Source organism: Echinops telfairi, unplaced genomic scaffold (genome assembly GCF_000313985.2).
Source record: "Echinops telfairi isolate 266 unplaced genomic scaffold, ASM31398v2 ScPeMD7_8;HRSCAF=38, whole genome shotgun sequence".
In the NCBI taxonomy this organism is placed as follows: Eukaryota; Metazoa; Chordata; class Mammalia; order Afrosoricida; family Tenrecidae; genus Echinops; species Echinops telfairi.
Window position 1 is genome coordinate 1,579,667 of NW_022103905.1, and position 27,225 is coordinate 1,606,891.

General features: G+C 42.7%; 2 protein-coding genes across 4 annotated transcripts; one reads left to right on the forward strand and one right to left on the reverse strand.

The window, feature by feature from the left end:
* Positions 1-363: 363 nt before the first annotated feature.
* On the reverse strand, positions 364-2,949 carry LCMT2 (leucine carboxyl methyltransferase 2). Its single transcript, XM_004709479.3, has one exon. It carries the CDS (start codon positions 2,907-2,909, stop codon positions 849-851), a length of 2,061 nt encoding a protein of 686 aa, XP_004709536.1. The 5' UTR covers positions 2,910-2,949; the 3' UTR covers positions 364-848.
* ADAL (adenosine deaminase like) lies at positions 2,851-25,897 on the forward strand. 3 transcript variants are annotated; one of them, XM_004709384.3, is made up of 11 exons: positions 2,851-3,092; positions 11,405-11,511; positions 11,791-11,921; positions 13,118-13,178; positions 16,500-16,587; positions 19,285-19,366; positions 19,900-20,026; positions 21,778-21,858; positions 23,303-23,441; positions 24,562-24,662; positions 24,992-25,897. In XM_004709384.3, the coding sequence occupies exons 2-11, from the start codon at positions 11,449-11,451 to the stop codon at positions 25,184-25,186; spliced, it is 1,068 nt and encodes a 355-aa protein (XP_004709441.2). In that variant the 5' UTR covers positions 2,851-3,092; positions 11,405-11,448; the 3' UTR covers positions 25,187-25,897. The 3 variants fall into 3 exon arrangements, with proteins under 3 accessions (XP_004709441.2, XP_045142452.1, XP_045142453.1); XM_045286517.1 differs by lacking the exon at positions 2,851-3,092 and adding an exon at positions 3,172-3,472; XM_045286518.1 differs by lacking the exon at positions 2,851-3,092 and adding an exon at positions 3,172-3,281.
* Positions 25,898-27,225: the final 1,328 nt, after the last annotated feature.

Here is a 27,225-nt window from a genome sequence, read left to right on the forward strand (position 1 = left end):
CTACATCTATATTAATACACTAGCCACTTGTGAGCACTTGAAATATGCCTAGTATGACTAAGCCACTGAATTCTTAATTTCAATTAATCATAGTTAAGTAGCCTCAGATGGCTAATGGCTACGCTGTTGGGCAGTGCAGCTCAAGTCTAGAAAAGAGCCACAGATTACAGCCACTGCCAACTTGCAGACTGGCAGGGAAAGAGGTAATAATACCCTGATTCACTCTTCCTGTCCTGCCATTTCCCTTGGTGTTTCTGCGGTACTCACCCTGAAACTAATAGTGCTTGTTGATGAAGTCAACCACTTTGGGCACAGAATGATAAATACGGAGAATAGACCCTGAGCAAAATACGATACTATGCATAAAATGAAGCAGCAGATGTTTGGTTTATTGACACTTAACACTCCAAATAAATGTGAAATCAGGGACAAGAAATGGGTCAAAAACATGTTTTTCAATAAAGTGCTACAATTTGTTGTTGTTGTAGGCCGGGATAGGAACATTTTTATTTGATTTAGGGTAAAGGCCATTTAAACGCAATAGATGGATACACGCCAAATGGACAATGGGAGATCAATATACAGGATATATAAATCAAAAGCCCACCACTTTAGGTCAGTCTTCAGACAGGGCTTTTTTTCTTAACTCTTTATTGCTGCTCATAGTGATTTGAGTTGAAATAGACTTGATGACAGAGCATTTGGGTTTGTTTTTTTAATTGTTGCTATGTGTTTATCAAACTCAGCTAGCACTCTTTGTAGTGAGAGGGGGGTAAAAGGCAGTATCCATAGGCAGGGTCAAATGCTATTTGCGGAAACCTTTATTGAATATATCGAAAGTCCAATGCTTACTGCTCTGTGCTCAAGGAAGAAAGGTCTAATGTCAATGTATAGGGGTTAAAGTAGGTGCCAAAGGAAAAACAGTTCCCACCACCTCCAAGGAGCACGAGCTTTTGCTCTTCGGGAAGGAGGATGCTGGTGTGGTTATGGAGCATTAAGGGCCAAGGCACACACGTGGTGTCAATCTGATACTCGAAATTCAGACCTGTAGTCAAATCAATAACAGTCACTCCAGGAACTGAGGAAGAATGAATCCAGACTCCTCCAACCAGTAGCAGCTTTCCATTGAGCACATGAGCAGTGTGGGAGTACCTTGGGGTAACAGGAGGCCGAATGTCCACTGATTCCCAACAGAATCCACGAGAAATTGGTTTCAGAAAGACTACAGAGCTCAACGGCTCCTCAGAAGCCCCTAGACCTCCAGCCAAAAGGGCTCCCCCTTGCCAAGTGCAGGCACTGTGGGAATGTCTCGCCTCTGGTGCATCCCCAGCCACAGAAATCCTGACCCAAGCCATTGTCTCCACATGTAGGAAATGCCAGTCACTTAGCACAGGTTCTGTCACGCTTCGGCCTCCATATACAAACAAGTACTTCTGATTCTGATAGGACACTTCTGTTGTCGAATGCCGCCAACGTGACAAAACGGAATCTTCTTCTGAGCCAGCCTTTGTCACTGTCACTTTCTGGTCCTCAGTGCCATTATCCTCTCTTTTATAAAAACAAACTTGGAGGATTCCCAAGGCTGGAGTCACTGGAGACAGTCTCCCTCCCAGAACCAGAACCTCGGTGTCCGAAAGTCTTGTCATGGTGTGATAAAGGCGTCCGTCCCACTTGGCTCCAGGCCCCCAATTGCATATGTGGCTGCTTTTCCACCCAAAGTCACCGTATCTCAAGAGTAAATGAAACTTGCTCACTCTGCAGTGCCGCCCTTCCTGCTCCCCAAAGCCTCCTGCACTGAGAATCACACTGGGGCTCAGGAGGGCAGAGGCGTGGCCATATCGCTTAAGGTTAGGGCCCTGGCTGTCACTCAAGGTCACCCTGGCAGGGAAGACCCCAGAAGGGGAAGCAGGATCTGCCCAAGGAAACACCTCTGTGGGCGGAAACTCCAGGGTTTGGGAAGGGGTAGCTCCCTTAGAAGCTACCAGAATGAAATAGTGCGCACACTTCAAGTGCCACTCCTCAAATTCATCGAACGGTTCCAGGTATTCGATCCGCTGGCGTTCTTCGGGTGGGAGAAAGCAGCGATAGAATGCATTCATGTCCATCGCCCTGCAAGCTGTCCAGCCAGCTTGAAGGAAGCGGCGCCGCTGGGCCTCCACATCGGGGAAGCTCTCCAGGCCGTGCAGGGGTGAATTCCGTTGCCGAAAGTGCTGCAGCATGAACTGGCCAAAGGCATCGCCCGGCTTCATCTGCTCATAGATCACGAAAAGGGCATTGGGAAAACGCCTGGCTGCCCAGGCGATGAGCGCGGCGGCACGCTCGGGCTCCAGGTAGGTTAGCACGGCTTCGGCAAGGAGCAGGGTGGGTGCGGCCGCGTCCAGGCCCGTGGCGAGCAGGGCCTCGTCCAGTCGGTGGAGCTGCCGCAGGTCCAGCCCCAGGATGCGGTAGTCCAAACTCTCCAGGACCAGCGCGGACGCGGGGCCTCCCTCCCGAAAAGGCCCCGTTAAGGCGCGCAACTCCGGAGTAGCGCGAATTCGGTCCGCTTTGCGCCGCGCTACGTCGGGGAAATCCACTTCCCAGACGGCCGCCCGCGTCAGCCGACCCGCACTTTTGAGGCGAAAATAGAGCGTGTCCGAGCCAGCCCCGACAGACAAGAGCTGAGCCCCCGGGGCGTCCGGGAGCGCGCACGTCTGCTCCAAGAAGGCGCGCACGCAGTGCCGCACGGCGCGTGCGCGGACGTAGTAGCCGCGGTGGATCAGCGGCGTACGGCGCGCAGTTCCCGTGACCAGCAAGCCGGCGAAGTCGTCGCGCACGTACCCACGCGCGGCCAGGGAGCGCTTGCTGAGGGCGCTGCTGTCGTTGGTGTTCCGCACGGCCCCCGCTCGTCGCTCGCGACGCCGCGGGCCCATGGCCGGGGGAGACTCAGGAACGACGGCCGGTGGCTGTGGCGAGCTTTCCAGTTCGTACGGTCTCCCCTCGCGGACTCTGTACGGAAAAACCGCCCCTTTTGCGCGACTTCCTCTTCCGCCCTCAAGGCGTGCGTCACTTCCGGCAAGAGCGCGCGCCGTCAGGCCAATCTGAGAGCGTAGCAGGTATTGATATTCAACCGACACCGTTTTCCGGGGCTACATTTCCCGGCCCCCCCCCCCGCGGACAACCTGCTACCGCTTGTTGTGGACACGTGGCTGTGTTCGGAGGGCTCAGGCCGTCACTTTTCTACAAGGTTTTCAACGCGAAAGGGAAACTTAAAAGACCTCAGTTAGTTCACTGGTGAGAACTCTGTAAGTAGTGAGGCTGTGGCCCCGACGACCCGACCTTCTTGGACAGCAGTGTCCATACGCAGTGTTTCTTCAGTACCATGGATGTTGGTGATCATTACTACGTGTTATTTAACGCTCTCATCGATCGAGAGGCCGCATTTTGAAAACACGCGAGGCCAAGTGCAAAGTGATGAAACTATCCCTTGGAGAAGGTGTGACTTTCCCAACAAATGCTTCCCTATAGATAATTATCGAGGTTCTGGTATTCCCGGTCCTGTGCTGGCCTGTTAATGAATCAGCCACTCAGCTCTGTTTCTCTAGAAAATAAAACTCCCCTCTGTTTTGAAATTTTTGAGACTCTACAGTAGTGTTGAATAGATCCAGGGAAAGGGAAGTCATGAAGAGAGGTGATTATTCCTCGTGATGTGATCTGAGCCCATATTGTGTGTGTGTGTGTGTGTGTGTGTGTGTTTTAAAGAAAAATCCAAGTCAGGGTTAAAGAAAACTTCCTAGAAAACTGCTATCTAGGAGATTTATTAGTGGGTTTTTGTAAATGACTGGCTGTAGGGACTGAACTAGAGAAGGAAGTCAGGATGGGATGGGTAACTGAAAGCAGTGTGGGAGGGCAGAGGTTTGGGAGTCCCGCCAATGGCGCTCAAGGAAACGTTTGGGTGAGGAGAAAAGTTTGGTTGTTGAAGAGTAGCTTGTAGATTTGACATGTAAGACTTCATTTGTGACCTTAGAGCACTTTCTGTGGAGCACTAAGAGCAGAATGCATGTTTCAGTGAACAGAGGGTGAGTTAAAGTAGGCAGCCAGCATCAAGTATGCTTTCAAGGAGTTTAACTCGGGGGAAAAAAGCCGTTGCTAAAGAGAAATGCAAAAGCAAGGAAGAGTTGTTATGTTTTGTTTCCAGGGTAAAAAAATCAAATACTGTGCACATATATTAGAGAATCAGCCAATGAAGCGGGAAAGGTTGAAGGAACAAAAGAACTAGTAGAAGAAGGTGATCTTGCGTACAGATTGGGCTTTGAGTTAGAAAAATGAAGGCTTTTCTTCTGACTCATGAGGAAGGAAAGAAAGTACGTGAATAAAGATAAGTTTAATGTTTGGAGAGGGAAGTAGAAGAAACCGATGTCTGCTAGCGTCTTGTTTTCTCAGTAAAGTAGGTAATAGAGTTGTTTGTTCTGTGTGAGAAGGCCTCATCTCTAAAATGAGGGACTTTGTGAGGTATCAGGGTTGTTTGAGGATGGGAGGGAGCTTAAGAAAAAAAAAATTATATATATATATGACCTTCAAAGAGTTCATTTTAAAAAATGGAACTGAAAGATAAGGGAATTTTTTCACAAGGTTTGTGAAGCCCCCTCACATAATAGCACTAGAATTAAGAGTTTTTAAAATGACAAGCCCATAAAATATAGATAAAACCCACTGTTACGATATGGACTCCAACTTAGGGCAACCCAATAGAACAGAGTAGACCTACCCTAGAGTGTTTCCCAGACTATAAATCTTTTTTTATTTTTAAAGATCATTTTATTGGGGGCTCTTACAGCTCTTATCACAATCCATCCATCCAGCCATTGTGTCAAGCATATTTCTACATATGTTGCCATCATTTTCAAAACCTTTTTCTTTCTACTTGAGCCCTTGATAGCAGCTCCTTATTTTCCCCCTCTCCCATCTTTCCTCCCTCATGAACCCTAGACAATTTATTAAAAAATGTTTCCCCATGTCTTAAACTGACTCCTGTCTCCTTCACCCATTTTTCTGTTGTCCATCCCCCTAGGAAGTGGTTTTATGTAGGTCATTGTGATCTGTTTCCCCTTTCTCCCCACACCTTCCCTTTCCCCTCCTGGTATTGCTACTCATTATAGGCCCTGAGGGGTTTATCTCTCCTGGATTCCATGTGTTGTGAGCTTTTATCTGTACCAGTGTATATGCTCTGGTCTAGCCGGATTTGTAAGGTGGGGGCGGGGGGAGCATTAAAGAACTAGAAGGAAGATGTATGTTTCATTGGTGCTATACTGCACCCTGACTGGCTCATCTCTTGCTTGTGACCCTTCTGTAAGGGATTTCTGATTGTCTACAGGTGGGCTTTGGTCTCCACTCCGCACTCCCCCTCATTCACACTGATACGATCTTTTGTTCTGGGTCTTTGATGCCTGGTACCTCATGATCACACAGGCTGGTGTGCTTCTTCCATGTGGGCTTTGTTGCTTCTCAGCCAGATGGCCAGAGTGTAAATCTTTAAGGTAGCGGACATCCTCCTCTTCTTTCCTTGGAGCAGCTAGTGTGTTTGAATTGCCAACTTAGTGGCTAGCAGCCCGATGTTTAATACACAGTGCCATCAAAGACATAAAGGCTTGTTTTAAACAAGCAGCCATCTTAAGTGAAATGTCAGCTAAGTCCATACAGAAGAAGCACATGTGATCTAAGAATTATTATGATCAAAAGGGGGATTATATTAGGCATTAAATTCTGAGCACCTTTACAAAGGTCTGGATGGCAGTGACAGCCCAAAATCCATTTGCAGAGTCCCCACATAGATTAAACTTCCAGTGAATTATTTCTGATTTTTCATCAAGGATGTAGATAATTTTACCCTCAGAAACGTACCTTCTCCAGCCAGCCCAGGGAGGGGCAGTCTCTCTTAGGGGCTTGCCTGGGCTATCCTTGATAGAGATCGCCGTCCTGGGAACAGTCCAGGGGTCACGTAGTCATGAGTTATGCCGTATCAGTGTGGCCCTGACTGCCTTGGTCAGAAGGCTCTGGACCAGTCTTGTAAGCTCATCTCTGTAACATAATGAACTTTTTCCAGTTATGGTCCTGTTCCTGCTCCTGTAACCACACCTGTAATGGTGATGTTTTGATCTGTCACCACTCATGAATTTGTGGCAATTCCTTTATTCCATGCCTTATTTAACTAGTTTCCCCATGTGAATCCTCAGATGCCGTTTGACCTTGTGCTAATGGCCTTCTTCATCCAGATGATGTATCTGTGTCTTTGTGTTGTCTCTGTCTCTTTTAAGACTTAATCAATGTTCTCCTTAAATTGTATTTGAGATGGGGCTCTTTTGCACTCCAAACGCTAGCAGCAGCATTTTAGGCAAGGATCAGTGTAACACTTGGTGAATACTGTGTTTATTGTGGTGACCTTCAAATTTCCATAGATTAACTTTGTAGCCAAATAGGTCAATAAACTTACCCACTGAATGAAAAATTTATTTTTTGAAGGGTCAGCACAAAACAGGTTCTTATGAGGCAGTGGTGAAAAATGTCCCAAATGTCCAACTTTTCCAAATTGTTGTACCACTCCATCATCTGTAACATCAGCTACTTATGTCTTCCTCCCCCAAGTGTTTACCCTCCTGCCTTTGGGTTCCATAATACACTGCAGTGCCTCAACAAAATTCATGAACCGTCAAGAAAATGACTCATACTGTTGTGGAGGCTGGCAGAGCCCAATTCTGTAGGTCAGGTAGCTGGAGCCAGACCTCATGGTTAGAGGGCTTGACGAACCCAAATCAGCAGGCCATATGATAAGCTGTTGGCTCACAAGACTAGAGAAGCTGGTGAATCTGTTTGCATGATAGGCTGCTGGCTTAAGAACCAGAGGTCAGATGTTGAGTCAAGTGCAGGTTCCAGAGCAAGAGGGGCAATTTTGCCAGAGCATTCTCTCACAGGTTCCATCCATCTTATTTGCATTAGCAGCAAGCCATCCAATCCCCGTGGTGGGCCACAGGAACCTTACTTGCATAGTCCCACCCAGTCCTCCTTGAGTCACAAAGAATATGACTAGCTAGTGGTTGAAAGCTATATTAAGCAATTCACTGCACTGCAGGCCCCCCATTGGCTCTTCTAGCCACGGGCTCGTTCATACTTGAAGGATTAATTTACCCCTCACAAACATTTTACCAATCCAAAACAGTCATTACCTGTTAGTCATTCAGCAGGGTGAAGTTATTCAGGTAGCAACCATTCAGGTATATTGCAGATAACCATCTGATCTGGTCAGATTCTCCACTGATTATCCCAGCTTCACCTTCTCTGGTGTCTAATAAAAGTTAACGACAAGTAGTCCCTTCAGTATAGCAAACCCTTCATGGGACTTTAGATTTGGCCACTATACTTCCGTCTAGTGGTACCTCCCCTTTGGGTCACTCTCTTTTTTTCCCAACAGTTTCATTGGCAAGTAATTTACATATCATATAATTAAATAGTTCAACCATTCAATCATATTATAAGAAATTGTCCAATTACCCCTCCATCAATTTTAGAGCATTTCCCCTCCCCCATGGTTAAATCACCTTTAAGATGATTTATACAGTCACAATCCTTTCTAGTGCTCCCTCCGCACTCCCGTCTTCATGAGTTATTCCCGAAATCCCCTTTCCCTCCCGGACCCCCCCCCCCAGTATTCCCTGTATCCTCTTGTATTCCTTATTACCATTATGCATCCACTCTTCCTGTGCTTCACAGTTGGGAGACCCAATAGAAAACAAACTTGGACTAAGGTTACCACCTTAGTGGTAAAACATAATAGTATACAGACAAAAATACTAATAATGTATAAGACGGAAAAGACCCCCAACAATAATCAAAAAGCCAGGGAAGAAACCTGTCGTGGATCAGAAATACTTGCACCCAGAACATATTCAGGCCGTGTCTGTAGGGTGGCCAACGGGCCAAGTATCCTGTGTGATCAGCACCATCAAGATTACAGTGGTCTCTACCTGATCGTAAGGCTGATCAAGACTCTTGCCTGTGGCTAGAACATACCTGCCAGTGTCTCGGTCTGACCAGACACTCGGCACATGGGTTTTGGTCTCTCACCGACCCCCATAGCCATCCACAAATTGGGTGTTCCTAATTTTTACTCTTATGTTTTTTTTCCTCACCATATTCAAGTTTTATAATTGTCATCCTTGGATCAACAAGTTTGTATGCTGCTGTTGTGTGGATTTAGTTGAATCTTTATTTAGATGGCTGCTTATTCAAACAAGCCCTTAAGACCCCAGACACTATTCCGATTGGTAGCCAGGCACCATCTGCTTCTTCACCATGCTTTGCTGTAGCACCCCTATCTTCACTGATCATTTCATGAAGGTGTCAAGGAGGGCCATGATGTAAGAACTGGTTGTTCTTAAGTTGGGGCTAGGATTTCATGCAAAATATGCCTTTATTTTATTTGTTTGTTTGAATTAATTTGCTGTAATTTGGGAGCCAGTACATATGCCATATTGTTCCATAGTTGAATCATGTCGGTTCACTCTTACACTTAGAGCGTCTACATTCGTTTTTACAATCACAGTGAACCCTGTTGGCAATCATTACAGATAACTCATATAATAGTATAAGCATCTTCCCCACTTCTCTTCCCTAGGTCCACCAGGAAAAGAAGAAACCTTATAGTGAAGATACTCTCTTGCCCCCTCATTTTGATCTACTTTATCTCCTCCCCATTTTTTGTTTGATGTTTAAATTGCCCATATCTAACAACCAGTACTCTGAAGACGGACGGGCATGTTTTTTGGTGTGAAGAATCTTCTGTCCAGGGCACACTATCAAATTCCAGCAGTTTACATCAGTGCATGGTATCAAACATCTTTCTCTTCTCAATTGGCCAGGTTCTGGTCAGCTCATTCCTAGCCATCCAAGCTAGGTCCATGGGTACCAGCTATAGACTTGGAAGTTCACACAACTCCTTGTATTTCAGACCAGCCAGCCCCTTCTCCCTTTCTCTCATCCCTAACCCCTGTGGACTAGGCCAATGGGTGCCAGTGGAGCATGTCCAAACTCAGTGTGTCTTTTCATTGATGCACCTTATCTACTTTTCCTCATCTCGTGGCCCCAGTACCACTTCAAGCATACGTACCAGGCTGTCTACTTGCCAGCTCCTTTTAACTTCTAGTCCTGGGAGCAAGTTCTCCTGATGGGCACTGGCTCTTCCTGACTCAATGCTTCCAGCAACAAACTGCTTGAAGCTTCTGGGTGGGATACAGTTTTCTACCTAAACTTCTAATATTTGATTGTATGTGTGGGAGTCACAAAGACTAGGGCTAAAAGGACCATAATAAATATTTCACTGCAGAGCCCCACTCTTAGTTAACAGGTCAGTCTGGAAGGTGATTTGAGTTTGACCCCAAGCAAATTCAAGTTCCTGGTGTTAGATGAAAAATACTTGTGAAAAGAAACCTGGACATCTGTCAGTTTTATTATAGACCTGCTATGTGATATGAGTGCTTTTTAAGGTTTTCATTCTTATGTCTAGATATAAAAGTTCTTCCTCCTCCCAGTCCTTAATAATAAAACCATTTCTCAAACCTGTTTCTGTTATTAGAAAAGTAATCAAGTGTTAAATACCTGTTGGGCAAGGGGAGAGGTAAGGAACAAATGCTTGTTGTAAAATATTTAAATTACAGGGACATATAGAAGGAGCCCTGGTGGTGTAGTGGTTATGCATTGGGCTGCTAACTGAAAGGCCAGCAGTTCAAAACCCCCAGCTGCTCCTTGGGAGAAAGACAGGGTTTTCTTCTCCTGTAAAGAGTTAACAGTCTCAGAAACACACAGGGGCAGTTCTACCCTGTCCTCGTGGGTCACTAGGAGTCAGAATCTACTCGGTGGTGGGTTGAGTTTTGGGTTGATCCTTATGGAAGCAGTTTGCCAAGGCTTTCTCTCAGAATGGGTTCAGATTGGCCATCTTTTGGTTAGCACCTGAGCACTTAATCATTGTGCCACAAGGGCTCTTTATTTCAGGTATAAAGATAAAAGTAAACAGGTTAGTAGGGGTGTAAATAAATAAATGTCATCTTTTAAATAGGTAGTGCAGATTATTTTTTGAAAGTGATGTTATAAATCTTTCCATACTGTCATAGTTAAGATACTCAGTTAGATAGACAATTAACCTAACAACACTCTAAGCGTGCTTTAGAACCAATTCCAACTCACAGCAGCCCTGCAGGACAAAGTAGGACCTCCACCTAGGGCTTCCACGGCCATCGTCTTGACCGAGGCAGACAACAGCTCTTCACTGGTGGACCGTTAGATTTTTTTGGAAGCATTAAAGACAATATATTAAAAATGCTTACCACATGTCTGGTAGGTTCTGAATATCTGGTGGGCTCTGCTATTATCAACATTATCATCCATGTTTAAGACACCAAAGGGTCAAAATGGCTACCTTGAAATGCACTACCTTTCATTTGGAATTTTACTTTAATTTGTAAGTTACCTTAAACATCATTTCAGAGGTAAAGGGAATGTGCCTGCCACTGTGCTACAATGTGCTAGGCACTGTGAGGTGCTAGGGACGCAGTCTAAGCCGTCCCCCTGTCCCGAAGACATATGTCGTCTGTGGAGGGGAAAAAAATTTCTGTATCAGTAATGTGACAAACACTGACATAGAGGGAGTCATTGGATCATATGGAGAGAGACAGTGGAGACATTTACAATGATCTTCATGATTTCAGCTACTCTTCGTTTTTATCAAATGAGGAAAGTGACAGGCCTCGCAGCTATTACACAGCAGAACCAGTAAGAGGATGAACACAAGTCCACCTGACTCAACTTAGCTTCCTTATGAATAATATGCCCTCCGAGGTACTTTTACATGTTTTAATTAATTAAAAATAGATAAAATTTTCATCCTAAATAAGCTTGATAAAATTTCTAGTTTTGGAGGGGAATTTCTGTTTTGTCGAAAGTGCCAATAGGGAAGCCATCCATCCTACTGTTAACCAGTTTCTAGAGTATATTGCTTGCTAAATATTTTTCTATTCGAGACAGGTAGCTTTGGGGAGGCTTTGTCTTTTAATAAGTAAATTAGAAAAAATATTTTCACCATTATTATGTCAACATCTGAAAGTGTCCAAAATTATCAAACTAGCTGAAGCTGAGCCCAGAGCTCTGCCTGCAGTTCCCCCTGCCATGTAGTCAGTTCCGATTCGTGGTGACCCTGCCACAGGATAGTTTAAAACTGCCCCTGTGAGTCTCCAAGACTGTCACACTGTGGGAGTAGAAAACCTTGCCTCTCTCCTGCTGAGCACCTACAGCTGACCTCAACAAAATGTGTGAAAGAAAAGCAATCAGAAGGAAATTCGGAATCACAAACCTTGTTGACTGAAATATACTGTATTGTCCACAGAACAGGATGGTGTAGAGAAGGACCTCCGTTTCCCTGCAGAAATCATGGTGGAGGCAGAACAGCAACAGGCATGGAAGAAGAACTTTTACTTGGAATTACCCAAAGTGGTAAGAATTGATGAGTGGTTACTCAGTATAATGACTTTTGTGTTGTTTCTTTTTCTGAAACAAAAGTCACTTAAGGAGTTTAAATTTGGAGTAAGAACTTTTAAGTTTAGAATATACTTAAAAAATTTTCAATTTATAATTAAAACTTTAAGAGGAAAACTTTAAAGATGTATAACAGCCTAATAGGCTCTTTGCCTAGTTTAAGCTACAAACATACCTGGTACCGTGTTATGAATCAAGGGAATATTTGATAAATATTCATTGATTGTATTCCCCAAGGAACTTCATGCCCACTTGAATGGATCCATTAGTTCTAAAACCATGAGGAAGTTAATAGCCAAGAAGCCAGACCTGAAAATCCACGATTGGATGACTATGATTGACAAGGGAAAGAAGAGAACTCTGGAAGAGTAAGTTTGGGGAGTTTATGAACATACTTTTTTTTTTCTATTAGCATTTTGAGATTATAAGTAGTATGTAAAAAATCACATTAATAATTAAATAGGTAACCCTCTGGTAAGTAGAATATATTTGACATGTATTTTTTTTCTAGTTGTCAGACTGTTGGTAATATTTTTTTTTAATCATTTTATTGGGGGCTCGTACAACTTTTATCACAATCCATACATCCATCCATTGTGTCAAACACATTTGTACATATGTTGCCCTAATCATTCTCAAAACATTTGCTTTCTACTTGAGCCCTTGATATCAGCGCCTCAGTTTTTCCTCTCCCTCCCCGCTCTCCCCTCCCCCATGAACCCTTGATAATTTATAAATTATTATTATTTTGTCATATCTTACACCATCTGACGTCTCCCTTCATCCACTTCTTCGCTGCCTGTCCCCCAGGGAGGAGCTTATATGTAGATCCTTGTAATCTGTTCCCCCTTGCTCCCTCACCTTCCCTCCACCCTCCCGGTATCCCCACTCTCACCACTGGTCCTGGGGGGTTCATCTGTCCTGGATTCCCTGTGTTTCCAGTTCCTATCTGTGCCAGTGTACATTCTCTGGTCCAGCCGGATTTATAAGATAGAATTGAGACCATGATAGTGGGGGGGTGTTGGTAATATTTTTAGTGATTTATGCTGTTTGTAAGTTATTACTATACTAGAATAATATTTAGACTTGAAAATATAAACTTCTGTATTTCTTCTGATTGTTTCCTGCAGCTGAGAGGGGTGAAGAAAAGTCCCTACTTAATTATATCCATAACATTTTATTTTTAATCATTTGATTGTCTTTCCAGATCAATGTAATTTTTGAAGAGCATATTCAATATATTTTCCTATAAATCAATACCAAACACACTACTATTGAGTCAGTTCCCACTTACAGTGAGCCTACACAGGGTTTTCTAAGCTATAAGTCTTTATGGGAGCAGGTAGCCTCATTTTTCCCCTCAGAGTGGCTGTTGGGTTTGAACCGCTGATCTTGTGGTTGCAAGTCTAAAACTTATCCAACAGTGCCACCAGCACGCCTATTTAAAGACTTAGTTATTGTCAGCCTAAAAACTATGAAGTAATTGGACTTAGTGAATTTTTTTTCTTGGGTGGATTTTTTTTTTTACGACTAGGCTGTTTTAAAGTTTTCATTCATGTTGCAGATGTTTCCAGATGTTTCAGCTAATTCATCAGCTTACTACTAACCCTGAAGATATCCTAATGGTGAGACCTGAAGGAATTTTTTGAAAGGTTTTAAATTTTATTTATGCACTTCTTTCATTGCACAGGAAAACATGTTTTGCTTTTTATGACAGCCCTTCTCAAAATCAATGAAAGATAGATTAGTACAAACTATAATCATTATGAAAGCATGAGAAAACAAACAACAAAGCACCAAGACCAGTATCCATTAAATAGAAGGTAATTTGGAGGAGAAATTTAGCCCTGTTTTCATATTTGTCACAGGTGGGTATGTCCTTGATAAGGCTCTATGTATATTGTATAGAAGACTTTTAACTGTACTAGGGAGACATTTGTAAACCCAGACTCCGAGCTCATTGCCATCAAGTTGATTCTGACTCATCGCAATCCTATAGGACAGAGTAGAACTGCCCTCTTTGTTTCCAAGACTGTAAGTCTTTGTGAAAACCAAAACCCTCATCTTTCTCCTGCTGAGCTGCTGGTGGGTTCAAACTGCTGACCTTGCAGTTAGTAGCCCAACTTGTGACCTGCTTCTTCACCAGGACTCCTTGGGTAGACATTGATGCGTCATTTCAAAAAGTGCTTAGAAATTGGGTGATTAATCAAATTGCTGCAGAGAAATTGTGTCTTCCCTCTGGGGATGAAGGACTAGAGGGTGCCACTGGGATTTTCTCTGAAGCTCTACGATACTAGAATCTGACAAAAGACTGGCCTTCTTATCATTGACCTGACCAGGTTTAATTTTGTGAAAATGAAGAGATGCCATTGATCTCAACCACCAGGAAAAAAAGGGCAAAGTATGAAGTGTAACCTGAGTTTCTGGAGAATGAACTTAACTGGTCAAGAGAGAATTTTCCCCCTTGCTTGAGATTGATCCTCACGATAGGTTGTCAGTAAATGAGCACCTTTGGAGAAGAGTTCATCTCAGTTCAGCAGAAGGTGACTGCATGCCTATAACATTCTGGGCTGAAGAGCAGGAGATTGAAAGAGAGATTAACACAGTCCCTGCCCCTGAGGAATTTATAGTCTGATTGGAGATACAGGCCCACAATTGGATAAATCCAACACAACATAGTAAGTTCGGTAGTAGAGGCATGCACAGGGATTTATAAGACCCAAAGCAGCATTCTTTAATCAACTACTGAACTGATATGGGGGTGAGTCAAAAAGTATTGCTACTGGGGATTCTAGTTCATATATGCACAGATTTATTGCAAACAAATAGTATTTACACACGACTGTGATAAAATGTCTATAGACAAGGTCTACCTTGTCTATAGACAAGGGTGCCTTCAAAAGAAAGAAGGACACTTTTTGTATACTTCCTGTGCCACAGGAAAAATGATTTTGATGTCAGCATTTATATCAAATTGTTAACAAAACTCAAGTGGACTTCCCCACTCATTGCAGTTTTACAACAAGTTTACAGGAATACTGCCCTGTGTAAACCAACAGTTTTCAGATGGATCAAGCGTTTTGAGGAAGGCCAGGAAGAGCTCAAAGGAGAATCCAAGGCAGAGAGATTCGTGCCGAAACTTGTGGTGACTGTTTTTTGGATTCCTCGGGAGAAATCTTTATAGATTTTCTCAAAGGACACAGGACATTCCCATGCCTGATTATGAAGAAGTTTTCAGAGAATTGAAAACTACTTTGGTGAGAAAAAGGCCAGGAAATTTGCATCGAGGAATTGTTTTCTAGCACGACCATGCACCTACCTGCTTACTCATTGAGGCTAGCAAGGGCTGTCCTAGGAGAGCTTTCTTGGGAAATCTTACCCCATCCTCCCTATACTTGACCTTGCCCCTTCAGACTTGGTTTTGTTTCTCAAACTCAACATTTCAAAGGATTACCTTGAGGATTCTTAAATTGCTGTGTTAACAAGGGAAATATCGAAGAGCTCAACATTCTTTGGGAAAGTGTTAGAGAGATGGAAGTGGGTAGACTGAGATGTAGGATACCTTGAGGAACAGTACCTCCAGCTTTTTATATTTTTGTTTAATAAAAGTGTCTATGATTTTGTAATAGTACGTTTTTACTTAGTCCCATACTATTAAGTAGGACTAGGAATGTTCACTACTGGGGCTCTGATTTCACTTTTCTGTTGTTTTTCAAAACATGAAATTTCATATTCTGAGAGAGCTTCATATGCTAAGGGCATGATAATGACATGCTTAATATTTAATTTCTTTCAAAGTTGGTTTAAAAAAACCCAAAATACTTTATTAAAATGAATCATAGAATTAAGATTCTCCAGTTAGTGCTACTGGGATGAACACTTACAGGGATTCACTACATGGATTCCACACACATGTGTGCACACACACACCAAGAAAACAAAAAACACTGCCTTTATGTTGATGCTGACTCTAATGACCGAGTAGAACAGCTCTGTAGACAGTTCGAGGCTATATGTAAGTCTTCGCAGACGGCCTAATTTTTTTCCTGTAGAGTGCCTGGTGTGTTTGAATTAGTTAAATTAATAAAGTCCACACATGAACAATCTGTGGATTATTTATAAGCTAGGGACCAAGGGACTGAAGACTCCAGATGACCTGGGTATAAGCTCAAAGAGAAGGATTGGGTTGTAAATGAAGCAAACATTTTTTTACTGGCATAGTTAAAGTCAGACTTCGGATTGCAAACGGATTAGCTGAGGTAGTGCCATCAGTTACACCCTGACTGCACAATCAACCAGCTCTGTACCTTTGCCAGGACTGCCCTTGCACTTGAGATTAAGATCAGGATACCAACGATTGGGACTAACTAGAGGTTGTCACAGCGTCTTCAACCTGGTACTTTTCTAGATTTTTGTTACTTTTAGGATTGATAGCAAAGAAGACGTTCCTGCAGCCTTACATTTTGTTTACCCTAGTCATTAGTTTCGGGGTTGTCAAAGTTTCTACGAACTTGGACACATTTTTACAGATATTTATGTCTAAAAGGAATTTTCCTATTTGGGGTGGGGGGTGAGGTGAGGGGAATGGATTTAATATCAAATATAATAGATGCGAGAATAACTTGAGTAAGAACCTTCAGTCATGACTTGAAATGGTGTACCTCATTTCTCTGCTTTCTAAGTCTGCTGTTTTGAACCCTAGGAAATAGAGAAATGGTTAAAAGGTGTGGGTGATGTGCAGAGTTGAACTTATTGTGGGAATGAGAGCAGGGATGAGAAATGGAACTCAGGGTCTCCACCAGAGATGTGATAAGGTAGGTCTACATATGGGAGACCTACAACGGTACTTGTAAGTCACAGCGAAGGCAATGAAGCTGAAACACTCGGGCCGTGACTGGGGAACCTTAAAGTGACATCAATATAATGTACATTACCTTTGTTGTCAGGTTACAAAAGATGTTATTAAAGAATTTGCAGATGATGGTGTCAAGTACCTGGAACTGAGGAGCACACCCAGAAGAGAAAATGCCACAGGTAGACTGATTACTTCTTAACAATGCCCCTTTCCCACGTGCTGTGTACAATCAGGTGTGTGCGGGTTGTGAGTATGAAGGACTTTTACACTGTTGTCTTGTTCTCTGTTTTGCTGAGCACCTTTTGAGTCATCAGTCCAAAGTAACTGTTTTTTTTTTCTTGGGAACGTGTGTGTGTGTGTGTGTGTGTGTGTATATTAATCATGTTATTGGGGGCTCATACAACTCTTACCACAATCCATACATCCATCCATTGTGTCAAGCACATTTGTACATCTGTTGCCGTCATCATTCTCAAAACATTCGCTCTCTACTTGAGCCCTTGGTATCAGCCCCTCATCCCCCCCCTCGCCTCCCCCTCATGAATAATTTATAAATTATTTGATTTTTGATAATTTATAAATTATTATTATTTTGTCATATTTTACACTGTCCGATGTCTCCCTTCACACTTTTCTGTTGTCCTCCCCTCAGGGTGGAGGTTATATGTAAATCCTTACAAATAAATTATTTGATTTTTGATAATTTATAAATTATTATTATTTTGTCATATTTTACACTGTCCGATGTCTCCCTTCACACTTTTCTGTTGTCCTCCCCTCAGGGTGGAGGTTATATGTAAATCCTTGTCATCGGTTCCCCCTTTCCACCCCACCCTCCCGGTATCGTATCGCCATTCTCACCACTGGTTCTGAAGGGATCATCCACCCTGGATTCCCTGTATTTCCAGTTCCTATCTGTACCAGTGTACATCCTCTGGTGCCAGATTTGTAAGGTAGAATTGGGATCATGATAGTGTGTGTGTGTAGGGGGGGGAGGGGGCGGTTAGGGAAGCATTTAGGAGCTAGAGGAAAGTTGTATGTTTCATCGTTGCTACACTGCACCCTGACTGGCTCATCTCCTCCCCATTAATGAGTGAGTTATGCCTAACTAAAAAAAATAGAAAGTTAGGTCAGACATATCTGTTAAAGAAGAAAAAGGCCTACAAAAATTCCTTGTGTTTTCTTGTTTGTTTTCACGGAGAAAAGAGCACTTGCCCCTTATAGTTGGCTAACTCTTGGAATTCAAGGGAGCTCCTTAGATGACGCCACCGACTGAATGCAGAATGTACGTGGTTCTGTCTGTCCTTAGGGACCAGAGGTTTCTTAGGTCAGAAGCAGGCTGTGCTGTGATTAAAGCCTCTCAGGAAATGGCAGGTCTGGAGTGGTCTGGAGAAATTGCCTGAGGCCCCTCCTTCCCTGGGAGCACCAGGAGATACTATTAGTGTAATTGAGTCACTCTTATGTGAAGAAGCCATACCACATCACCTTGCACCTTGATATGTAGAGCCTAATGTACACTGAAGTGGTGAGATTTTGAAGCTGCTTAAAGTACAGTTGAAAGGAGGACAAGGAAAGGTTCCTTTTGAACTTGTAGCATCAGCCCCAAGGTATACTGCTGAGGGTTGTGACTGGCAGGACAGAAGAAACCCACCAATTAATAGCTGGTTTGCGCTTTCTAGGAACAGAAATTCAAAAGGAGAGTGATAGTCTGAGAATGCAGCAATGGGATGGTTAAATGAAAGTTCATGGAGTATTATGAAACCATTAAAAATATTTGTAAGCACACTTCAGCCTGACCTGGGGAAATGCTCACAATATAGTGGTAAGTGACAGAAGAGAGTACGAATTGCATGAGTGTGTCATCTGTCTAAAGGGTTAAGTATACCTATGTATAGGCACGTCCTTAGAAAAAAAGAAAGTGGTTGGTTTGGAGTGGTAGGACTACAGTTTATTTTTCTTCTTTGTAACTTTCTATTTTACTAGCAACTTTCCATCAAAAATAAGTATTTTATGTTCAGAAGGATGAAAGTATTTTAGAAGAGGTGGTTCTAGAGGCCATCTCTCTTTAAAAAAAAAAAATCATTGGGGACTCTTACAGCTCATAAAATTCCATGCATCAGTTGTATCAAACATACTTGTAGATATGTTGCCAGCATCATTTCCAGAACATTTTTAGTGGTCATTTTTCAGTGCTGCCTGTAAGAGGAGGATTTAAGCACCATGCTAGGAAGAACATCTCTGGTTTCCTAGAAAAGAAATAGTGAATCTAAGCAGGATTGAATTTAGAAAAAGTTCTAAGAGAGGATTTATTTTCTGGACCAGCAGGAAAATATCCTATGAATAGAGAAAAAGTTTCTTAATTAATGGTGTTGGCAAAGAATGTGGGAAGTACTGTGGACTGTCAGAAGAACAACAGCTCTGTCTAGGTAGAAATACAGCTAGAATGATCCTTAGAAGTAAGACTTCATCTCATGCTTTGGACGTGTTATCAGGAGACACTTAATTCATGGGAAATGACACCATATGTGGTAGAGGGGCAACGGAAAAGAGGAAGACTCGGAGGAGATGGACTGATGGAGTGGCCGCACAGGGAGCTCAGCTGTCGCCCTGATGTGGACAGCACAGGAAAGGGCGGGATCTCATTCCGATGTGCTTGGCGTCGCCCTCAAGTGGGCGCTAACTCGACAGGACCTGACTTTTTAAAATGTCATTCTGCAATACTTCATTTTCTTTGAAATTTGTTAGCATGTAATAGAGTGTGGCATAGCACATGCTCATGCCTTTGTCACAACATAAAATGAAAGTGTAATTGCTCATAAAGGGGTGCTGATGTTGAAAGATGAAGTAGTTGATCATCTCCTTACATCTATTAACAGGAATGACGAAAAAGACTTATGTGGAATCGATTCTTGAGGGAATCAAACAGTCCAAACAAGAAAACTTTGACATTGATGTTAGGTAAGAAGTACTGTACCAACACTCTTTGTAATAACTGTATTTTTAAAGCTAGAATGTGCAATTTTACTGTTTGGATCACAAGTACATAGCAAATGGATTTATATAAATCAATCCATAAACAAAACCTGTCTTCTAATTGAAAAAGAACCATGTTGTTTATCTAAAGTTGAGAATGCATTTCTGAATGTACTTCTTCAGCAAATAAATGGCAAGGAAAGGGGAGAATGGCTATAGATGAAAAGAAGTATAGGAGATACCTTGACCAACACAACATATGGACCTAATTTGGTTCTTGAATCAAGCAAACTATAAAAGACAAGTAAATGAACAACAATAGAAAAGAGATCATTGGATATTTGAATACCGACAGGATGCTTGATGCTATCGTAAGAATTTGTGTCTTGTTCCTTCTGGCAAAGTAGAATTCCCCTTGTTTAGACTCATCAGGTTGTACTTTCTCTAGAAAGCTCTATTCCATGTAGTCTGCCATGCCTTCTCATCTATTTGTTTTGACTGCCTTTTCTGTACTAAAGGTATCTGTTAGCAATCGACAGAAGAGGGGGCCCTTCAGTAGCTAAGGAGACTGTTAAACTTGCAGAAGAGTTCTTCCTTTCTACTGAGGAGATAGTCCTTGGCCTTGACCTCAGTGGAGACCCAACAGTAAGTTATTTTTTTCTAAATAGATTTTATTTTTAAAAGGTAGCCTTAATAGGCTAAGGGTAGGCTTGGAGCAGGCTGTGTTCTTCAAAGGGTACATCATGCTATGTGGATGAAGCCCTATCCTGCCCTAGATAACCAGACTGTCTAGAGCAGCTGTTCTTAACATCAGTTCTGAGAGAAAATTAAGCCTCCTTTGGAAAAAACAAAACAAAAAAACATACCCACAGAGAAAGGCGAAACAGATTTGCATGCCTACTTCCTCTGTTTTTCTAAAGATACTACACAGCTAGTACCATTCTACCTATGCAGGAGAGACGTTAACTTGTTATGTACAATGAATGTCTTTTGGCATCATGGCTTAATGATCTGGTAGAGCCCTTGTTGGAATGGGCTGGCCTAGAACTTCAGATGAAAGCAGTGGGTCTCCAATTAATGTGGCGCCGTTGACACTTGGGGGCAGCTACCTCTGTGGTGAGTACGGTCTGTGCATTGTTTAGCAGCATCCTGGTCCTTTACCTACTGGCTGCCAGTAGCACTCTCCTATTCAAACTCACACACCCACTGCCACGGTGTCCCATCACACTTGAAGAACTTCCCCTGAGCTTTTCTGATACTGTAACTCTTGATGGGAGTAGGAAGTCCCATCTTCCTTCCTTGGGGGGGGGGTCTGTTGGTTTCAAACTGCTGACCTTGAGCATCACAGCCCAACTCGTAACCACTACATCTCCAGGGCTTCCCCCAAATGTCATTGTCACATGTCCTGTGGAGTCCAATAGGGATGGGGCAAAATCACTGAAAACCACTGGTGTGAGTGCTATGACACAAATTCTTAGGACGCTGTCTAAACTTGGACGATTCTACGCTTAGTCCCATTTGATAAAATCTTTCCTTAATAACCCTGAGGGTTTTGAAAACAGGTGAGTTCTCCATCGGCACGTCAGGGCAGGTATCTGGGTAAAGGTGGGAAAATATGTAAAACCTCCATGTCTTTTTAACAGAGTTTTACTGAGTATAATGATAAAGCCTATAGAAAATGTGTAGCTTTAATAATTAGTGCAGGTTTATGTAAAACCTCCACTTCCCCACCTTTCTTTCCCTGCAGTGGAGATGGGCTAGCTGGAGACGGGACTGGACGTCAGGACTCTTGTGTTCTAGCCCTGGCTATATCTAAATTTGTTTTCATCTTTGGTTTTTGTCAGTTTGATCACATCACTTAGTTTTTTAGGCCCCGTTTCTTTATAGAAAGGATATGACCTAGCTAGATATCTAGATTTCCTTCCAGAACAAAAAAATTGTGACTGCCATATCTAGCTTAAGTAGTTCGAGTGGTACTGTTGGGTAAGCATTGGACTGCGAACTCCAGAGTGGTGTGGTTCAAGCCCACGGCTGCACTGTGGGAGAAGATGAGGCTGTCTGCTCCCATAAATATTGACAGCCTTGGAGTCCCTACGTAGGGTCACCACGAGTCAGAGTCGACTCAATAGCGGTAGGTTTGGTTGGGGTCTAGTATATTTAGTTTGGCTGATTGGCTCCAGTGACACTTGATGAAGGGCAAGAATTGTGCTAACTTTGTATTTTTCCCTTAAGTGTCTAGAACATTCTTAGTGTTTCATAAACATTTTAGTAAATATAAAAGTGAGTCAGTATGCCATTATTTTTTTCTGCCATTCTTTTATCCCGTTGTTTATTGGAAGAGTACCCAGTTCCTTAGATGGTTTAGGATTATCCTCATTCCAACTTTTATCTTCAAGGCAGGACAAGCAAAAGACTTCTTGGAACCTCTTTTGGAAGCTAAAAAGGCAGGTCTGAAGTTGGCATTGCATCTCTCAGAGGTAAATAATATCATCTTAGTATAGAGGGAGCAAGTGTCAATGGGAATACTATTGTTTTAAAGTGACTAAAATCATTTTAAAGGGGAGAAAGTAGAAATATCTGTAATGTAAAGTAAAACCTTAAGGCATGGCTTGCTGTAGTCTCTAGCTGCCTGGACTTTTGCCACCCGCCTTGTCACTGGCAAGCTGACCCGGAGAGAGACATCAGTTCATCTCACATGTCCTCATAGCGGAAGGGACCCGAATGATGCGTCACGTGCCGTGGCAAAGCAGGAAGTGCCTCAGCCTGGCTGTCATTTGGTGGGTTTGGCAGGTGCTCCTGGGCTCTCTTTGGCCCCCAGCTCTTTCAGCGCGAGCACAGGGACAGAGAATGTACAGAGAGAGGTTGGTGAAGAGTCCGTTTCTGACGCATGTTCTTGTGAGGCAGAAAAGGGCCCCTGCCTCATTTGTCCTCATTTTACAGATGGATTTACTTCCTGCTTCAGTTTCACCCCTTTGTTAAGTGCTCATGTTTATTTTACTTACATCATGGGATTCTTGTGAATATTAAATGGGGTGATTGATAATGATGGAATTAAAGTACGATTTAAAGATAAAGAAAAAATTGGAATTTCTTGCCACTAAGTTTGTTTTTCATGATCTGAAGGCAGAGGGGTTCGATTCCAGGCCGGTAACCTGGTGGCAGAGCTTAAAAACTCTACGGCTCCTGTTTCCACACTGCCCCTAACATCTTGTAGCTGATGCCTGATGGAGATCGTGGGTTGATGTATGGACATTGTGTTCCTGTGATCTCTGCTCTCTGTGCACTGTATCAGAACTTGCTCATCTTTTGAGATACTTACTTTAGTTTCTGTTGCTTCTCCTGTGGGACTTAAAGTGAGACTTTATGTAAAAAGGTAGAGAGTAGGTTCTGAGTCTGGAATTACTACTGTCATTGCAATGAATCTAGAAGATTATTAGGGAATGAATGAGAAGGTAAAAAGTGAAGAAGAAAGCTGGGAAGGTCTAAGTACATCAACTCAAGTGACTTCTTAGAGTTGTGGTTTTCAAACTTCCAAATGCTGCACCCCTTTTGTACAGTTCCTCATGTGGTGACCCCCCCAACCATAAATTTATTTTCATTTCTACTTCATAACTGTAATTTTGCTACTGTTTACAAATCATAATGTAAAATCTGATATGCAGGTTGTATTTTCATTGTTACAAATTGAACCTAATTAAACATAATTAAAGCACAGTGATTAATCACAAAACACAATGTAAATATATATTGTGAAATATTTGTGTTTTCCGATGGTCTTAGGCGACCCTTGTGAAAGGGTCGTTCAACCCCCAAAGGGGTCACGACCCACAGATTGAGAACCACTGTCTTAGAGGAACAGCGTACTGGCCAATAGAGAAAATATGTTTCATTGAACCTCCTCCTCACTTTTTTTCTTTTGAGATTCCAAACCAAAACAAAGAAACACAGATGCTCCTGGATCTGCTTCCTAACAGAATCGGGCATGGGACATTTCTCAACTCCTCTGAGGGAGGGTCCCTGGATCTGGTGGACTTTGTGAGGCTGCACCAGATCCCCCTGGGTAAGGCTTAGTGCTCCAGCTTCCTAACACCTGAGGTTGAAACCCAGAAGTGAGAGAACTGTATTGAAAATCGGCTCAGTCAGAAAATAAAAGCTCACTGAGCCTCATGTAGGAAACAGAAAGTTACTCTCTGAAGGTTCTTTCAGCTGAGAGTCCCAAGTATTCTAGAATGTCATTGTTCAACTGCAAACTGTTTAGCCCAGTTACTCGTGTCTGCTTTGAGTGCTCGTAGAAAGGATTGTCTGTGTGAGTTTAAAGTGTCAACAGTTAATATCAAGCATCGGTGAAAACTGTAAGGGGCAGAGAGCCTAAATGAAGGATGCTGAAACAATATAGGTAGTGAGCGAGCAGTGGTGACTCAGTGTGAAGTATGTAACCACTATTACAGTATTCACATTCATGTGGAAATGTGAACGGATGTGTTGGTTGTATATATTGCCACCAAAAAGAAACAAAAAAATCCTGCTCTCCTGTCAAAGTAATTCCCTGCTTGCTCTATGCTGACTGAATGACTTACCACATTCCACCTTCTGCTCCGCTTTGGTAAAAGAGCAGCACACAGTGTGAAGGTGATTTTAAATTCACTGCCTGGTGCAATTGACTGCCATCCACTGTAGCCTATCTTACCTGTACAACTACGCTAACTACAGATTTTTACATGTTAAAGTCCAAGACTGGATCAGCCCCTGAAACGATTGCCCTAAAATAATTTTTAAACCTTAAACCCAATATACCCCGATGTCTTTTTAAAACCAAGCAGGAGCAAAAAAAAAAACCAAGCAGGAGCTTGGCTTTACTAGTACAGAAAGTCTCTCTCGAGCGGGGTGCTTTTCTGCAGTCTATATGGGATCACATTGACAAATCAAAAGACAGGAACCTTCCAGGGCCATGAGTGTATGTGTCACTGGGGGAGACGGCTGGGAAAAGCAGGGTGAGGATGGCTGTTTAACTTGAAGAATGTGATCAGTGTCGTTGATTCTGTACATTTTAAAAAACAATTTTAAAGTACTGAACTGCAAAGTACCACATTTTTGAAAGATTTTGTATGCATTTATTTGGTGAATATGGAATGAGTTCTATTACCTGGTTTTTAACAAGAAACTTTCCCCCTGTCCTCTAGAACTCTGTCTGACCTCCAATGTCAAGAGCCAGACAGTCCCATCGTACGACCAGCATCATTTTGGGTTTTGGCACAGCATCGCCCATCCTTCTGTGATCTGTGTAAGTTGGGTTATTTGGTGTGCGAAATATTTTGGGTCTTTTTAGTCATTAAGTTGCTTGACACCAGATGTCCACTACCTAGTGGCCCCTGCGTGCCCCGTGACTGCTTTCTTTGATGTGTGCTGATCCTGAGCATGGATATTTTTCTAAAACCCCTGGGTGGTTCAAAAAACAACACAGCTCTGGTCTTTGGTTTTGTTCAGTATAAGCAAGACTGTGTAAACTTTGGGGAGCATGCCAAATAGGGAAACAGGTTCTAAGCAACAGCAACAAATAGTAATTTTACAATACATTTTGTTCATTTGAAAATCTCTTGCTTATCTTGGCAGACTGATGATAAGGGTGTTTTTGCAACACACCTTTCTCAAGAGTACCAGCTAGCAGCGGAAACATTTAACTTGACCCAGTCTCAAGTGTGGGATCTGTCTTATGAAGCTATTGACTACATCTTTGCTCCAGACAGTACCAGATCTGAACTAAGGAAGAAGTGGAATCATCTTAAGCCCCAAGTGTTACATTTTTAAGCTGTAACAAGGTGAACTACCTTTTGTTTACCTGCTGCAACAGCATCGTCCCACAATATCCCCTTTGACGTCTAAGTAGCCAGAATGCTTGTGTTAAGCTGACTAGAAGGCTCCGAGGTCTTACATAGCTTATCTCTTTGCTTCCTACTGAAGGAATCTGCCGGGAAACTCCATTCCCACCTGTAGATTTGTTTTGTTTTGTTTTTAATTTTGTCAAGGAAACACTATCCTACTTGTAGATTTTTTAAATTTCATAGCTTCTCCCCTTTAGCTATCACAGAACTTCAGGGAGCTCAAAGTAGCTTCTTACTCGGACAACTTTTGCAGTCACTAGTGGACATTATTAAGTAATGGGAAGGGGCTAACAGGTTGCTGTCCAGCCCTCTAGCTTGTGACAGCAGCTCTGCTTATTGTGCAGACTTGAATCAGACTCCCTTCCCTGGCCACACCTGTGCCGGAATCCTGCAAGACCGGGACTCCAGGCCACACTGCACACTGTCTGTATGTGAATGTCCAGCAGCCAGGGCACCTCTAGTGACACATTAGGCCAGTTGCGTTAAACGGGCTAGAGTCACTGCTTCAACCTAGGAGTAAATTGTTGTGAGGGTTCATAAGCTGTGGATATTTTGCCACCATTAAAAATGTTGTAGAATAAAATGACATGAAAATGTTCTGTATAATACATACAATTAAAAAAATGTTTTTATGTAATGTTATGGCATATTTTTATTTAATATATGCAGATCAGTAAAAAAAGTATTCCTACAAAATCATGGAAGCCTTTGTTAACCAAAAGTATCCAAATGTGAAGCTGTTGTTTCTCAACACATTCTGTATCTAGGTCTACACCCTTCTGAAGGCAGCAGTGCCTTCTCTAACCTTCCCGAGGAATCTGGCCCTTTGATTTACACCACCTCAGACGGCGATTTGGGCATCCTCCAGGGACTCAAGTTGTATTCCTTTTCGATACTGAATTTGGGGAACAAAAAACATCTGAAAAAGCAGTATCAGGGCTGCAGGGTGGACGGGTAAGGTTTCCCAACAAAATTCACCTCGGACAGCCCTTGTTACCCTCAAAGAACGAGCAAGAGTGTTGTCATGATGGGCTAAAACATTCCTCCATACAGTTTTCCTGGTCTTTTTCTCACCAGTGCAGATTTCAATTTTCTTTAAATATCTTTCCACTAAGCCCTAATCAAAATCACCCCCTTGAAATCCCAAGATAGTCACTGTACTTTCTGAGATGACTTCTCTGATTTGAATTGAACTGGCCCAGTAGATTGTTTCCTTAGCCACTGTTTAGACCTTTCTTTTGAAGACATATTAGTGAAACTAAGACAAGTATGTTAATAAGAACTTGTCTGCAGATATCCACGGGTCGCAGAGACATCATTTAAATACGATTTGTTGGGAAAATACCCATCTTTGAACTGGAATTCTAGAATAATACTTTTTAGCTCACCCTTGTAAATCTTTTGAGTGGGTTGTGTATTTTTTTACTCATATATCTGTATTTAACATGCTACTTTAAGCATAAGATCCTGGTGGTACAACAGTGAAACCAGGTCAGCAGTCAGAACCGCAGGACAGCCTAGGAAACCCTAAGGGGCAGTTAGTTCTACTCTGTCCTATAGGGTCGATAGATGAGGCCAGACAGGCTTGATTGATGGGTTACACAGCAACTTTAGGCATAGTTGACTTGGCCCTTTCTTAAGAGGAATGCTTGAAGATTGTATGACTTCTTGCTTCTTCCATCCTCAAGAACTGCACTTGGACAGCAAAGAAAGGTTAGTTTGTGATCAGCTGGGTTTTCCCTGTGGGGAGTTTCCCTTCACCTGTTCCTTTGATACATTCTCTTTCATCTGGAGGTTGGAGGACCAGTCCTTGGCCCTTTAAATAAGACTCACTTTTCATGCTTAGCTTTTACAGGTCCTTGTGAATGGTGGATTTAGACACAAATATCATGAAAGGGTTTTTTCCCCGTTTTCTTATGCCCGTCTTCCTTTTCCTGGTACATAAAGATTCATAGTCTAGTGACC

Excerpts from the sequence above, each read along its gene's own strand:
- ADAL (XM_045286517.1), top strand. The coding sequence starts at position 3,451 with ATGAAACTATCCCTTGGAGAAG. Across the intron at positions 3,473-11,404 it reads GAAACTATCCCTTGGAGAAG|AACAGGATGGTGTAGAGAAG; the intron begins GTGTGACTTTCC and ends TATTGTCCACAG. Across the intron at positions 23,442-24,561 it reads GCTGCACCAGATCCCCCTGG|AACTCTGTCTGACCTCCAAT; the intron begins GTAAGGCTTAGT and ends CCTGTCCTCTAG.
- LCMT2 (XM_004709479.3), bottom strand. The coding sequence starts at position 2,909 with ATGGGCCCGCGGCGTCGCGAGCGACGAGCGGGGGCCGTGCGGAACACC.